The sequence below is a fragment of the Bombina bombina genome, chromosome 6 (assembly GCF_027579735.1).
Source record: "Bombina bombina isolate aBomBom1 chromosome 6, aBomBom1.pri, whole genome shotgun sequence".
NCBI classification, from domain to species: domain Eukaryota; kingdom Metazoa; phylum Chordata; class Amphibia; order Anura; family Bombinatoridae; genus Bombina; species Bombina bombina.
In genome coordinates, this window is record NC_069504.1 from 242,466,697 (window position 1) to 242,483,741 (window position 17,045).

Here is a 17,045-nt window from a genome sequence, read left to right on the forward strand (position 1 = left end):
CAACCCCCGCTTGGGTTTGATGAAGATCTTGGAGCCAGGACGGATCGGTGATACCTGGATGGTGAAGACAAGGTAGGAAGATCTTCAGGGGATTAGTGTTAGGTTTATTTAAGGGGGTTTGGGTTAGATTAGGGGTATGTGGGTGGTGGGTTGTAATGTTGGGGGGGGGGTATTGTATGTTTTTTTTTACAGGCAAAAGAGCTGAAAATCTTGGGGCATGCCCTGCAAAGGGCCCTGTTCAGGGCTGGTAAGGTAAAAGAGCTTGTAATTTTTGTATTTTAGAATAGGGTAGGGAATTTTTTATTTTGGGGGTCTTTGTTATTTTATTAGGGGGCTTAGAGTAGGTGTAATTAGTTTAAAATTGTTGTAATATTTTTCTTATGTTTGTAAATATTTTTTTATTTTCTGTAACTTAGTTCTTTTTTATTTTTTGTACTTTAGATAGTTTATTTAATTGTATTTATTTGTAGCAATTGTGTTTAATTAATTTATTGATAGTGTAGTGTTAGGTTAATTGTAGGTAATTGTAGGTAGTTTATTTAATTATTTTATTGATAGGGTAGTGTTAGGTTTAATTATATCTTAGGTTAGGATTTATTTTACAGGTAAATTTGTAATTATTTTAACTAGGTAACTATTAAATAGTTCTTAACTATTTAATAGCTATTGTACCTGGTTAAAATAATTACAAAGTTGCCTGTAAAATAAATATTAATCCTAAAATAGCTATAATATAAATGTAATTTATATTGTAGCTATATTAGGATTTATTTTACAGGTAAGTATTTAGCTTTAAATAGGAATCATTTATTTAATAAGAGTTAATTTATTTCGTTAGATAAAAATTATATTTAAGTTAGGGGGGTGTTAGTGTTAGGGTTAGACTTAGCTTTAGGGGTTAATACATTTATTAGAATAGCGGTGAGCTCCGGTCGGCAGATTAGGGGTTAATAATTGAAGGTAGGTGTCGGCGATGTTAGGGAGGGCAGATTAGGGGTTAATACTATTTATGATAGGGTTAGTGAGGCGGATTAGGGGTTAATAACTTTATTATAGTAGCGCTCAGGTCCGCTCGGCAGATTAGGGGTTAATAAGTGTAGGTAGGTGTCGGCGACGTTGTGGGGGGCAGATTAGGGGTTAATAAATATAACATAGGGGTCGGCGATGTTAGGGGCAGCAGATTAGGGGTACATAGGGATAACGTAGGTGGCGGCGATTTGCGGTCGGAAGATTAGGGGTTAATTATTTTAAGTAGCTTGCGGCGACGTTGTGGGGGGCAAGTTAGGGGTTAATAAATATAATATAGGGGTCGGCGGGGTTAGGGGCAGCAGATTAGGGGTACATAAGTATAACGTAGGTGGCGGTCGGCAGATTAGGGGTTAAAAATTTTAATCGAGTGGCGGCGATGTGGGGGGACCTCGGTTTAGGGGTACATAGGTAGTTTATGGGTGTTAGTGTACTTTAGGGTACAGTAGTTAAGAGCTTTATAAACCGGCGTTAGCCAGAAAGCTCTTAACTCCTGCTTTTTTCAGGCGGCTGGAATCTTGTCGTTAGAGCTCTAACGCTCACTGCAGAAACGACTCTAAATACCGGCGTTAGAAAGATCCCATTGAAAAGATAGGCTACGCAAATGGCGTAGGGGGATCTGCGGTATGGAAAAGTCGCGGCTGAAAAGTGAGCGTTAGACCCTTTAATCACTGACTCCAAATACCAGCGGGCGGCCAAAACCAGCGTTAGGAGCCTCTAACGCTGGTTTTGACGGCTACCGCCGAACTCTAAATCTAGGCCTCTATTTCTTTCCTCATCAATGAAGTCTGACAGTAGTCAGGAAAACAAAGATTTCTCCTGTTAAGTGTAGTCAGTCCACGGGTCATCCATTACTTATGGAATATATCTCTTCCTAACAGGAAACTGCAAGACAATTACCCAGCAGAGCTGCTATATAGCTCATCCCCTCACATATCATACCCAGTCATTCTCTTGCAGCCTAACTAAAAAGGAAGCTGTGAGAGATCTGTGGTGTTTTTTAACTTAGTTTATTTCTACAATCAAAAGTTTGTTATTTTTAAATGGCACCGGAGTGTGCTGTTTATTCTCAGGCAGCATTAGAAGAAGAATCTGCCTGGGTTTTTTTCTATGGTCTTAGCAGACGTAACTAAGATCCACTGGCTGTTTCTCATCTGAGGAGTGAGGTAACTTCAGAGAAGGGGAATAGCATGCAGGGCTCCCCTGCAACAAATGAGGTATGTGCAATAATTTATTTTCTGAGGAATGGAATTGACTGAGAAAATACTGCTGATACCATTGTAAAGTAAGTTCAGCCTTAAATGCAGTGATAGCGACTGGTATCAGGCTGATGTGTGTGTGTGTGTGTACACTGAATGTATTTTTCTAAGGAATGGAATTGACTCTGAAAATACTGTTAATACTGAAATAATGTATGAGCCTTAACTGCAGTAAAAACGACTGGTAGCAGGCTTATTAATAATAATACATAACTTTCAAATGTATGTTTAAAACGTTTACTGGCTTGTTAATCGTTTTTGTGAGGTACTTGGTGATAAAACTTATTAGGGCATGATTTTTACCACATGGCCATTTTTGTTTTCTGCATAGAAACAGTTTCTGAGCTTCCCCACTGTTGTAATATGAGTGGGAGGGGCCTATTTTAGCGCTTTTTTGCGCAGTAAAAATTCAGTCACAATCTGTCTACTTCATCCTCCATGATCCAGATCGTCTCTAGAGAGCTCAGGGGTCTTCAAAATCCATTTTGAGGGAGGTAATCAGGCACAGCAGTCCTGTGACAGTGTATTTGACTGTGAGAAAAACGTTAATTATATCATTGTTATCCGTTTTTGGGTACTAAGGGGTTAATCATCCATTTGCTGGTGGGTGCAATCCTTTGCTAACTTAATACATTTACTGTGAAAATTTGGTTGCTATAACTATTTTGGTCATTGTTATTTCAACTGTGTCAGTTTTTCTGTGCTTCTTAAAGGCACAGTAACGTTTTTTATATTGCTTGTAAATTAATTTTGAAAAGTATTTCCAAGTAGTCTGGTTGCTAGTTTGTTTAAACATGTCTGACTCAGATGAATCTCTTTGTTCACTATGTTTAAAGGCCAATGTGGAGCCCAATAGAAATTTGTGTACTAATTGCATTGATGCTACTTTAAATAAAAGTCAATCTTTACATGTAAAGAAATTATCACCAGACGACGAGGGGGAAGTTATGCCGACTAACTCTCCTCACATGTCAGTACCTTCGCCTCCCGCTCAGGAGGTGCGTGATTTTGTGGCGCCAAGTACATCAGGGAGGCCCTTACAAATCACTTTGCAAGACATGGCTACTGTTATGACAGAAGTATTATCTAAGTTGCCAGAATTAAGAGGCTAGCGCGATAGCTCTGGGTTATGGATAGAGCGCGCGGATGAGATGAGAGCCATGTCAGATACTGCGTCACAGTTTGCAGAACGTGAAGACGGAGAGCTTCATTCTGTGGGTGACGGATCTGATCCAGGGAGACTGGATTCAGAGATTTCCAATTTTAAATTTAAGCTAGAGAACCTCCGCACATTGCTAGGGGAGGTATTAGCGGCTCTGAATGATTGTAACACGGTTGCAATTCCAGAGAAATTATGTAGGTTGGATAGATACTATGCGGTACCGGTGTGTACTGACGTATTTCCTATACCAAAAAGGCTTACAGAGATTATTAGCAAGGAGTGGGATAGACCGGGTGTGCCTTTTACCCCTCCTCCCATATTTAGGAAAATGTTTCCTATTGACGCCACCACACGAGACTTATGGCAGACGGTCCCTAAGGTGGAGGGAGCAGTTTCTACTTTAGCTAAGCGTACCACTATCCCGGTGGAGGATAGTTGTGCCTTTTCAGATCCAATGGATAAAAAATTAGAGGGTTACCTTAAGAAAATGTTTGTTCAACAAGGTTTTATTTTACAGCCCCTCGCATGCATTGCGCCTGTCACTGCTGCGGCAGCATTCTGGTTTGAGTCTCTGGAAGAGGCCATTTGCTCAGCTCCATTGGATGAAATAATCAACAAGCTTAAGACACTTAAGCTAGCTAACGCATTTGTTTCTGATGCCGTTGTGCATTTAACCAAACTTACGGCTAAGAACTCTGGATTCGCCATCCAAGCGCTATGGCTTAAATCCTGGTCAGCTGACGTGACTTCTAAATCTAAATTGCTTAATATTCCTTTCAAAGGGCAGACCTTATTCGGGCCCGGCTTGAAAGAAATTATTGCTGACATTACGGGAGGTAAGGGCCATGCTCTACCTCAGGACAGGGCCAAATCAAAGGCCAAACAGTCTAATTTTCGTGCCTTTCGTAACTTCAAGGCAGGAGCAGCATCAACTTCCTCCGCTCCAAAACAGGAAGGAGCTGTTGCTCGTTACAGACAGGGCTGGAAAGTTAACCAGTCCTGGAACAGGGGCAAGCAGGCCAAGAAACCTGCTGCTGCCCCCAAAACAGCATGAAGAGAGGGCCCCCTATCCGGAAACGGATCTAGTGGGGGGCAGACTTTCTCTCTTCGCCCAGGCTTGGGCAAGAGATGTCCAGGATCCCTGGGCGTTGGAGATCATATCTCAGGGATATCTCCTGGACTTCAAAACTTATCCTCCACGCGGGAGATTTCATCTTTCAAGGTTATCAGCAAACCAAATAAAGAAAGAGGCGTTTCTACACTGTGTACAAGACCTCTTATTAATGGGGGTAATCCACCCAGTTCCGCGGATGGAACACGGGCAGGGATTCTATTCAAACCTATTTGTGGTTCCCAAGAAAGAGGGAACCTTCAGGCCAATCTTGGACTTAAAAATCCTAAACAAATTTCTAAGAGTTCCATCATTCAAAATGGAAACTATTCGAACCATCCTTCCCATGATCCAAGAGGGTCAGTACATGACCACAGTGGATCTAAAGGATGCCTACCTTCACATACCGATTCACAAGGACCATTACCGGTATCTGAGATTTGCCTTCCTAGACAGGCATTACCAGTTTGTAGCTCTTCCCTTCGGATTAGCTACGGCTCCAAGAATCTTTACAAAAATTCTAGGATCACTTCTGGCGGTACTAAGACCGCGAGGCATAGCGGTGACTCCGTACCTAGACGACATTCTGATACAAGCGTCAAGTTTTCAAACTGCCAAGTCTCATACAGAGATAGTTCTGGCATTTCTGAGGTCGCATGGGTGGAAGGTGAACGTGGAAAAGAGTTCTCTATTACCACTTACAAGAGTTCCCTTTCTAGGGACTCTTATAGATTCTGTAGAGATGAAAATTTACCTGACAGAGGCCAGGTTATTAAAACTTCTAAATGCTTGCCGTGTCATTCACTCCATTCCACACCCGTCAGTAGCTCAGTGCATGGAAGTAATCGGCTTAATGGTAGCGGCAATGGACATAGTACCATTTGCGCGCCTGCATCTCAGACCGCTGCAATTGTGCATGCTAAGTCAGTGGAACGGGGATTACTCAGATTTGTCCCCCCTACTAAATCTGGATCAAAAGACCAGAGATTCTCTTCTATGGTGGCTCTCTCGGCCACATCTGTCCAAGGGGATGACCTTTCGCAGGCCAGATTGGACGATTGTAACAACAGACGCCAGCCTTCTAGGCTGGGGAGCAGTCTGGAATTCCCTGAAAGCTCAGGGATTATGGACTCAGGAGGAGAAACTCCTCCCAATAAATATTCTGGAGTTAAGAGCAATATTATATGCTCTCCTAGCTTGGCCTCAGTTAGCAACTCTGAGGTTCATCAGATTTCAGTCGGACAACATCACGACTGTGGCTTACATCAACCATCAAGGGGGAACCAGAAGTTCCCTAGCGATGTTGGAAGTCTCAAAGATAATTCGCTGGGCAGAGTCTCACTCTTGCCACCTGTCAGCGATCTACATCCCAGGCGTGGAGAACTGGGAGGCGGATTTTCTAAGTCGCCAGACTTTTCATCCGGGGGAGTGGGAGCTTCATCCGGAGGTCTTTGCTCAACTGATTCGTCGTTGGGGCAAACCAGATCTGGATCTCATGGCTTCTCGTCAGAACGCCAAGCTTCCTTGTTACGGATCCAGGTCCAGGGACCCGGGAGCGGTGCTGATAGATGCTCTGACAGCCCCTTGGGTCTTCAACATGGCTTATGTGTTTCCACCATTCCCGATGCTTCCTCGTTTGATTGCCAAGATCAAACAGGAGAGAGCTTCGGTGATTCTGATAGCGCCTGCGTGGCCACGCAGGACCTGGTATGCAGACCTAGTGGACATGTCGTCCTGTCCACCGTGGTCTCTGCCTCTGAGACAGGACCTTCTAATTCAGGGTCCTTTCAAACATCCAAATCTAATTTCTCTGAGGCTGACTGCATGGAGATTGAACGCTTGATTCTATCAAAGCGTGGCTTCTCGGAGTCGGTTATTGATACCTTAATACAGGCTAGGAAGCCTGTTACCAGAAAAATTTACCATAAGATATGGCGTAAATATTTACATTGGTGCGAATCCAAGAGTTACTCATGGAGTAAGGTTAGGATTCCTAGGATATTGTCCTTTCTACAAGAGGGTTTAGAAAAGGGCTTATCTACTAGTTCGTTAAAGGGACAGATTTCTGCTCTGTCTATTCTTCTACACAAACGTCTGGCTGAAGTTCCAGACGTTCAGGCTTTCTGTCAGGCTTTAACTAGGATTAAGCCTGTGTTTAAGTCTGTTGCTCCGCCGTGGAGCTTAAACTTAGTTCTTAATGTTCTTCAAGGCATTCCATTTGAACCCCTTCATTCCATTGATATCAAGCTGTTATCTTGGAAAGTTCTGTTTTTGATGGCTATTTCCTCGGCTCGAAGAGTCTCTGAGTTATCAGCCTTACATTGTGATTCTCCTTATCTGATTTTTCATTCAGACAAGGTAGTCCTGCGTACTGAACCTGGGTTCTTACCTAAAGTAGTTACTAACAGGAATATCAATCAAGAGATTGTTGTTCCATCTCTTTGTCCTAACCCTTCTTCAAAGAAGGAACGACTTTTGCATAATCTGGACGTAGTCCGTGCCCTGAAATTCTATTTGCAGGCAACTAAGGATTTTCGTCAAACTTCTTCCCTGTTTGTCGTTTAATCTGGACAGAGGAGAGGTCAAAAGGCTTCGGCTACCTCTCTCTCTTTTTGGCTTCGTAGCATAATACGCTTAGCCTATGAGACTGCTGGACAGCAGCCTCCTGAAAGGATTACAGCTCATTCTACTAGAGCTGTGGCTTCCACCTGGGCCTTTAAAAATGAGGCCTCTGTTGAACAGATTTGCAAGGCTGCGACTTGGTCTTCGCTTCACACTTTTTCAAAATGTTACAAATTTGACACTTTTGCTTCGTCGGAGGCTATTTTTGGGAGAAAGGTACTTCAGGCAGTGGTTCCTTCTGTTTAATGTTCCTGCCTTGTCCCTCCCTTCATCCGTGTACTTTAGCTTTGGTATTGGTATTCCATAAGTAATGGATGACCCGTGGACTGACTACACTTAACAGGATAAAACATAATTTATGCTTACCTGATAAATTCCTTTCTCCTGTAGTGTAGTCAGTCCACGGCCCGCCCTGTTTTTTCGGCAGGTCTAAATTTTAATTAAACTCCAGTCACCACTGTACCCTATGGTTCCTCCTTTCTCGTCTGCTTTGGTCGAATGACTGAGTATGATATGTGAGGGGAGGAGCTATATAGCAGCTCTGCTGGGTAATTCTCTTGCAGTTTCCTGTTAGGAAGAGATATATTCCATAAGTAATGGATGACCCGTGGACTGACTACACTACAGGAGAAAGGAATTTATCAGGTAAGCATAAATTATGTTTTTCAATTCTTGCCTAACACTTCAGTTCTCTCTTTGGCCATCAGTGGCCCTGTGCATGGAGGTAATTGGGCTGATGGTAGCGGCATTGGACATCATCCCGTTTGCCCGGTTCCACCTCAGAACTCAGCAGTTAAAGCATACTTAGGTAGTGGAACAGAGAGTATGCAGATTTGTCTCCATGGTTTCAGCTGGAGCAGGGAACAAGGGATTTCCTACTTTGGTGGTTGTCTCAGGATCTTCTCTCCCAGGGCACCTGCTTTGGCAGTTCTTCCTGGGTGATTGTGACAACAGAGGTCAACTTTTTGGGCTGGGGAGCAATGTACTCAGTTGGAGTCAGTTCTACCAATCAACAATCTGGAATTTAGAGCTTAGTCTTCAATCCCCTTCTGGCCTGGCCTCAGTTAGCTTTGGCCTGGTTCATCAGATTCCAGTCGGGCAATATAACCTCAATGGCTTACGTCAACGTCAGAGATGAACCCGTAGTTCTTTGGCCGTGACAGAGGTAGCCTAGATCGTTCACTGGGCTGAGACCCACAATTGCTGTCTGTCGGCGATCCACATTCCAGAAGTGGACATCTGGGAGGTGGACTTCTTTAGCAGGCAGACCTTTCACCCGGGTGAGTGGGAACTCCATCCGGAAGTGTTTTTCCAGCCAGTGTACTCTAGCTTGGGTATTGATTCCCAACAGTAATTAATGATGATCCGTGGACTCATTGTGTCATTAGAAAGAAAACAAAATGTATGCTTACCTGATTAATTTATTTATTTCTTGACACGATGAGTCCACGGCCCTCCCTGTTATTTAGACAGGTTGTTAGTATGTTATGATCTTCAGACACCTCTGCACCTTGTTTCTTCCTTTCTCTCCTTTACTTCGGTCGAATGACTGGGGTGGGAGGGAAGGGAGGAGATATTTAACAGCTCTGCTGTGGTGCTCTTTGCCGCCTCCTGCTGGGCAGGAGTGATATTCCCAACAGTAATTAATGATGATCCGTGGACTCATCGTGTCAAGAAAGAAAGAAATTTATCAGGTAAGCATAATTTTTTATATATATATATATATATATATATTGTATATATATAAATATAGATGGGTTTATATTGGAATATACATATATATGGGTTTATATATGTTTTTACATATACCTGTGTGTGTGTGTGTGTGTGTGTGTGTGTGTGTGTGTGTGTGTGTGTATATATATATATATATATATATATATATATATATATATATTTACACACATTATAGCCCTTTCCAGTCAGCTACTTTGTCATATACAATATACCTTTTAACCCTTATAAAAAAAATGATAATATTTATGTGAATCATTTTTATCAGAAAGTGTATATATGAGTGTAACACAGATTCCAAAAGATATTTTATTTAGGGCTGCATTACAAGTATTATGAGTGTAACTGTAGTTTGTAATGCATTATTGATGTGTTTTGTAACACTTTTTTGTTTTGCATAACCGTTAACCAAAGCTCTGAGGTCGCGCTAACCCGACGCACGTTTATTTCAATTGATTGAACTTGTAATATGAGCAAAAACCTGATGCGCACAGTCTCAATAAACCCCTTTGTTAGCGCGCTACTGGTAACCTAGCCCTTAGTAAGCTATATAACAGGGAAGAATATAAACCCTAATGTGATCGAGCTGATCTAGCTGTACGTTAATCACTTTAATACAGTAAACACCATTTAGACTTTGTTGGTTGCATTTTTATTTTATTATTTAGGAAATGTAAGATTGACTGTGTTGTTTGTTATCTATTATTGTCTACTCATTCTTTTTCTCTTTATAAAAAGTCAGTATTTTTCACAAATATGCATTTTAATTTTAGGCATTTATGAAACTGGATCCTGCTAAGTCTGGTGTTGTGCCTACATCAGATCTGAGCAAATTTTATTGTGCAAAGAAGCACCCACAAGTTTTAGATGGTAAGTAAGGTAAAAAGACCAAAAGCTTGCACAATGTTTTCCTATATATTTTTTATACAGACTCTGTTATTTTATTGTGTGTAAATCAATTTGAAAGTGTAGATTTAAGATCACCTATGTGTTATACAAATCTCTGTGTTACCCAACGTATTAAGACAAATTGTTATGTTTCCACGAGAGACATTATTTGTCATGTTCTAAAGAGAGAGGGAGGGATTGGGCCCCTATGCTTTAGAAAAATATGGGCTGGGAAGGGGGACCCTACACTACAGTAAAGTAAATAAATAATATAAAAATGATCATGTCTGCCAGTCCCTAATATGGTGGTGACCAGTGAGGTGAGGGAAGAAAGCTGTTTGGGAGGGATCAGGAAGTGTGAGGGTATCTCTAAGCTACAGCAGAGATTAACCTTAAAAGCTAACATATTAAACCATTCACTGCTGAGAATTTAAAGTTTTTTGCACCACTGCAATTTTCAGCATTTTTATTGTCAAAAAGCAATGGCAAACCATGCATGTTTGCTGTTTCTGAACAAAGGGACCCCAGAGATTTTACAACCACTTGTGTTATCATGGCAGTAGTTGTGTGTAAATAATTACAGTGAGAAACCCAAAGTATGAAAAGTTAACAATTTTTTGTAGGATTGCATTTGGCAGCCAAATAGGGTTGTCTACTTCTATATATATATATATGTAATTTGCATAAGTAAATCATAAAAACAAAGGCTCTATTTCTGTTTAAACTGAGTTATAGCAAAAACGCTAAAAATTCTCCGGTACTTTGGTTGTATTTCTCTTGTTCTCAAACATCATATTGAGCTTGGAATCCTTCCTCCTTTCTTTCTTCCTTTTCTTTTTTGTGTTAGTATTTGGGATAATAGGAAAGCCTATAAGAAATTAACACATTACGTCCCATTTTAATGGCCTTTTTGTATGGATTTTCAAATACCTTCCCAGAAGCAAAAAATAATCCTTGTGACAGAAGCCAAAAATATTGAAATAGGTCAAGGTTTTTTTAATTTGAAAAGTCCAAAAAGATGGTGGAAAGGTGTTTATAGGTTTTTCTATTTTGTGCCACAGCTGATATATGGGTAGTAGCTGAACGCCCCATACAAAGCTCTGAAAGGCTTTTTGCATGGGAACTCTGATGGGCTGGATTATAGGCTACATTTGGAAATAGCAGAATGTAATCCATATATAATAATGAACTGTGTATCATTCAAACTATTGTGCTGCTGCCTAATCTACACCATATCTGCTTTGTTATATGCTTCTTTTTTTTCAGCGCTTCATATTTAAAAATATAGATTTTTTATTCACAAGTATTTTAAAAAAATTATTATAATATTGAAGGTGAGACTCAAGGCACCATGTAAAAGCCAACCTGAGCTGCTTTTGGTCCCTTTGTGGGGCTTCACTAATTTCACGTCTTCCCACGACGCTTATTCATAGATATATCATATGTCTATGAATAAGCTTCGTGGGAAGACGTGAAACTAGTCAGACATCAGTGTCAGTTTGTCTACCTGCCTTGTTCACTTCTTTTTTTGTATACACAACGTATGTGGCTGCTTTTGTATTTTTTATATTTTTCTCATTTAAGAATCTTTTTTATCCTGGATTCCTGTGTGCAGAGCCTGCCTCTCCCTCTTTGTATTTATTGCTTGGTTTCGCCATGGCTACGGCTCTCTGGTTCTCTGGAGGAATTGACCTTTACCTACCGGGTTTACTTCCGGTTTGCACTGTGAGATTCGGAAGCTGCTAGGATCGTTACTCCTTCGTTCAGTGTTTCCAGCTACTTGCTTATGGATTTTAATTTGAGAGCTCAAACCAATGTGAGACTGCCAGAACCCCTGGGAAGTATCATTCACAAGGAAGACAGAAGAGAAGCTTCACAGCAGCTGAATGATACAGGGACATAGCAATACCCTGTTATGTGCACAGTATTTCCCTATGGGACTTCAGCCATAACTACCCTCAGTTGTCGCAGGGACTCATCCTTAGTCTCCACTACACAGGTATTTCCGACTTCAATCCTCTGTGGTACTCCATACTTGCACTGGATGGGCTCTCTGATGGATATTGCTAAACTGACCTTACACAGTACACACAGCCCAGATGCTATTTGTAGGTACTCTGACACAGGTGCAGCATATCCATGGGACTTAACTTGCTCTCCTTATGACATATTTTTTTCTCTTTTTCAGGTCCCTACCTGATATATCCATTATTGGAGAAATACAAAAGATTGGTCTAAAAGACTCAAGACAAAGAAAAATAGACTTGTTCAGGGAGATAAAGAAATAGCAGACTGCTTTAATGAATATGTCTGCTCAGTCTCTAACACATACTGCTCATAAAGAAGAACTCAATTAAAACATACTGTTAAAAAAAGGTTATGGGCTTAACATTTGGGTGAGGGTGAAGATTTTTTCTTTCTAATGCCTCATCTAGGAGAGAGCAAGGATAGAGGTGTTTTCTGTTTTGCTTCACAAGCGACTAGCTCATCTTCCTAAAATTCAGTCCTTTGTTCAGGCTCTGGTGAGAATCAGACCTGTTGTTGAACCAGTCTCTACTCCATGGAGTCTTTATTTGGCTCTTAGAGTTTTACACTTTCCGCCATTTGAACTAATGCATTCCTTAGACATCAAGTTATTATATTGGAAAGTTATGTTCTTGTTGTCCGTATTCGTTTCAGAGTTATCGGCCTTGTCTTGTGATCAGCCTTATTTGGTTTTCTAACAGGAAAAGGCTGTGTTACATACGGTGTCTGGGTTTTTGCCAAAGATGCTTTCAGCAGAGAATATTAATCAGGAAATTGTTGTTTCTTCCTTATGTCCTAAGCCACAGTCTTCTAAAGAAAGATTATAACATAATTTGGATGTGTTTAGGAGATTGAAGTTTTATTTACAAGCTACAAAGGAGTTTTGCCAGTCTAGAAGCTTGTTTGTTGTGTATTCAGGAAAATGCAGGGGCCAAAAGACTACTTCGGTGTGTTGGTCTTTTTTTCTGACTTCACAAGGCTTATTTGGAGGTGGGCCAGCAACCACCTGCTAGAATTAAAGCTCATTCTACTTGTTTGGTTTCTACTTCTTGGGCTTTCAAGAATGAGGCTTCAGGGGAACAGATATGTAAGGCTGCAACCTGGTTTTCTTTGAATACCTTTACAAAATGTTTTCTTTTTGATGTTTTCACCTCGGCTGAGGCTTCTTTTATAAGGAAGGTCCATCAGGCAGTGGTTCCTGGTAAATAGGTGCCTGTCTTTCTCTGTTTATTTTCCACCCTTAATTCGTGGACTTCTCAGCTTGGGTATTAGTTCCCAAGGGTAAAGTCTTGTGGACTCTCTCAACCATTAGAAAGAAAACATCATTTATTCTTACCTAATAAATTAATTTCTTTCTTGGTTGTGAGTCCATGAACCCGGCCATTTTTTCTGTTAGTGGTGGCAGTTTTGCACCTCTTTACCCTACTTCTTTCCCTGTTTTTTCCTTACCTTGGCTATACACACTACTGGGAGGGAGGTGGAAGTGGGAGAGACAATTAAAGATCTTGTGTGGGGTGTCTTTGCCTCCTTCTGGTGGCCAGGTGATGTAAATCTCAAGTGTAAGGTCTTGTGGATTCTCACAACCAAGAAAGAAATTAATTTAATAAATTATGTTTTTGTTTTGTTTTCTTCCAGAATACACATGATGATTTCCTGTATTCTTGCAGTGTATATGGCATTGTTACTGTGCCTTCAAGAACTGTGTTAATGTTCATTAACAAGCATGTTAATCTATATACCAATGTTTTTCAGCTCTAATCCTCCATGGAGTCAAATTGGACAGATTTTTAAATTTCTCTGCATGAGTCTGATTTGCATAAATTCATTAGTAATTACATTTAATTATACATAATTTGCATATGTTTTTGATGCCTGTAAGCCTATTTATGGCCCCTGAGAAATAAAATTGAAGTAAGTTGCCATTTTTATTATGCAGCATTTTTTCCTTTCTTTTTTAATACATTTTGTAACTTTTTTTTTTAAGGAACTTCATCTGAAGAGGAAATCAAATCTGCCTTTTTGGAATCTCTGGAAGATGCCTGCAGTAATCCAAAGGAAGTTTCTTACTGTGAATTTGAAGATTATTATGAAGGGCTGAGCATTGGGATTTTGAATGATGAGGATTTTATTAACATTCTAAGAAATTCCTGGGGAATATGAAAACACATATAGATTTATATAACTTGATTGTGAAAATGTATTTCTGTCAATTGTACCAGCATAAAAATGGAAACCAATTGTGATAAATATATATATATATATATATATAAATATAAATCATTTGTTGAGAAAGGTAATCTGTTTACGTCTATAATCTAAGAAATCGAAGAAAATAGTTTTAAAGTAATTTTATATTTCAAAATAGGACAACGTATCTAATGGTTTTCAACAGAAAAACACCATTAAAGGGATTTTTGTAGGTAAATCATTTGATGTTTTTCTAAATGATCGTGATCAACCCCAATGTGTTTGACTCCAGTTAAAGGGATATGAAACCCATTTTTTTTCTTTCATGATGCAGACAGAGCATACAATTTTAAACAACTTAAGAATTTACTTCCATTATCAAATTTGTTTCATTCTCTTGGTATCCTTTTGTGGAAAGAGCAGCAATGCACTACTGGGAGCTAGCAGAACACATTGGGTGAGACACTGACAACAAGCATGTATGTGCCACCACTAATCAGCAACTTACTCCCAGTAGTACATTGCTGCTCCTGAGCCTACCTGTATATGCTTTTCTGTAAAGGATACTGAGATAATAAAGCAGACTAGATATTATAAAGTTGTTTAAAATTGCATGCTCTGGGTGGGAGAAGAGTTTTCCTACTATAGAGACTTTTTTTTAAATAAAAAAAACTATAATCCCTACACTGCATGCTGGCAGACTGTCTGCGGGTACCTAAGATGGCGGTGACCAGTGGGGTGTGAGGGAGGTTAGAGAGCTGTTTGGGAGGGATCAGGGTGTGGGAGGGTAAACTCTATATTTCTGCTATAATTAATCTTGCAATCTACCTTATTAACCCCTTCACTGCCAGGAATTTCAGAAGTGTGTTGCGCAACTGAATTAGGGGTCTTCTAATTACCAAAAACCAATGGCAAAGCCATGCATGCCTGCTATTTCTAAAGAAAGGGAATCCCAGAGAAGTATTTACAACCATTTGTGTTATGACTGCACACGCAGTATGTAAATAATTTCTGTGAGAAACCCATGGTTTATGAAAAGTTAATGATTTTTTTTATATGATCGCATTGGGCAGGCAAAATGGTAGCATGAAATATACCAAAATGGGCGTAGATCAATACCTTGGGTTGTCTACTAAATATATATATAGTTTTGATAGGTAAATAAAAAAAAACAAGGCTATATTTCTGTTTAACTGGGGTGATAGCAAAATGCTAAAAAAAAATCTCTGGTCTTTTGGGCAAATTTTCCTCTGAAATTCCCGGTCCTTAAGGGGTTAAAGTCAGCTCCAGAGCAGCCTTGCACTTGGAGCTAACTAAACAGAACTAGTGAACCAATTACACGAGTGCAGCTATCAATCACCAGCTAGTTCCCAGTAGTGCATTACTGCTCTTGAGCCTACCTAGGTATGCGTTTCAACAAAGGATTCCAGTAGAAGAAAGTAAATTGCACAATATATCTAAACCATGAAAGTTTATTTTTTTACTTGTCGCAATTATTAAAAAAAAATTAAAGAAGGAAATGTGGCACCCTTTCTATGTTTGGGTACTTAGAAAAACCACCTTTGGCAGAAATCACAGCTAAATATTTTTTGTAGCCAGCAATCTTTCCATTCTTGCAATAGGAATATTTCCCGCTCTTCTTTACTTGTACTTTAGTTGAGAAATAATCTTAGATTTTCCTACATGTAGTGCATGTTTGAAATAAATCTGGGGACTGTGAAGGCCATTCTAAACCCTTAAATGGATATAAGTCTGTTTTATTGTTGTAATAACAAAAAACACTAATCAGTGGTATATACTTAATATAATTCATTGCAATATGTATTATTCATTATTTCTCATTATTTTATACTCATTTGCCTAATAATTCTGCACTCCCTGTATACTTCACTGCTCATCAATATATATTGGATTTCTCCTGTTAAGTGTAGTCAGTCCACGGGTCATCATTACTTATGGGATATTAACTCCTCCCCAACAGGAAGTGCAAGAGGATCACCCAAGCAGAGCTGCTATATAGCTCCTCCCCTCTACGTCACACCCAGTCATTCTCTTGCACCCAACTAATAGATAGGATGTGTGAGAGGACTGTGGTGATTAAACTTAGTTTTTTATATCTTCAATCAAAAGTTTGTTATTTTAAACGACACCGGAGTGTGTTGTTTCCTTCTCAGGCAGAATTTGAAGAAGAATCTACCTGAGTTTTTGTATATGATCTTAGCGGACGTAACTAAGATCCGTTTGCTGTTCTCGGCCATTCTGAGGAGTAAGGTAACTTCAGATCAGGGGACAGCGGGCAGGTTCACCTGCAAAGAGGTATGTTGCAGTATATTATTTTCTAAGGAATGGAATTGACTTTGAAAATACTGCTAATACCGTTATAATGTAAGTACAGCCTTAAATGCAGTAGTAGCAACTGGTATCAGGCTGACATGTATATATGTTTACACTTAAGTATTTCAGGGGAATGGCACTTCACTGGGAAAATACTCTATGCATATAACTTTTAGCCTAACTTGCAGTGTGAGCGACTAGCAGCAGGCTTTTTAATGACATTTCATATATTTGATTTTAAACGTTTACTGGCATGTTAAATCGTTTAATTATCTGAGGTACTTGGTGAAAATTGTTTTGGGCTTTATTTTCCACATGGCTGTCGTTGTTTTAAATTAAAACAGTTTACTGAGCTTCCCTCACTGTTGTAGTGTGAGTGGGAGGGGCCTATTTTGGCGCTTTTACTACGCATCAGAAATTCGGTCACAGTCTGTCTTTTTCTCCCTGCATGATCCAGGACGTCTCCACAGAGCTCAGGGGTCTTCAAAACTAATTTTGAGGGAGGTAATCGCTCACAGCAGACCTGTGAGACTGTGCTTGACTGTGATAAAAACGCTTATATTGTCAATTGTTATACGTTTTTTTCTGATATTAAGGGTTAATCATCCATTGCTAATGTGTGCAATCCTTTGCTAAATTTGGGTTATATAACTAATCCGGTTCATTTTTATTCAACTGTGTCAGTTTTTTGTGTGCT

General features: G+C 39.9%; 1 protein-coding gene across 1 annotated transcript in view; it reads left to right on the forward strand.

The window, feature by feature from the left end:
* CAPS2 (calcyphosine 2) overlaps positions 1-14,229 on the forward strand; it is a 314,122-nt gene extending 299,893 nt beyond the window's left edge. The window contains exons 17-18 of the mRNA XM_053716776.1: positions 9,688-9,784; positions 13,812-14,229. Coding sequence (XP_053572751.1) covers positions 9,688-9,784; positions 13,812-13,987 — 273 coding nt within the window. The 3' untranslated portion in view covers positions 13,988-14,229. The remainder of the gene's footprint in view (positions 1-9,687; positions 9,785-13,811) is intronic.
* Positions 14,230-17,045: the final 2,816 nt, after the last annotated feature.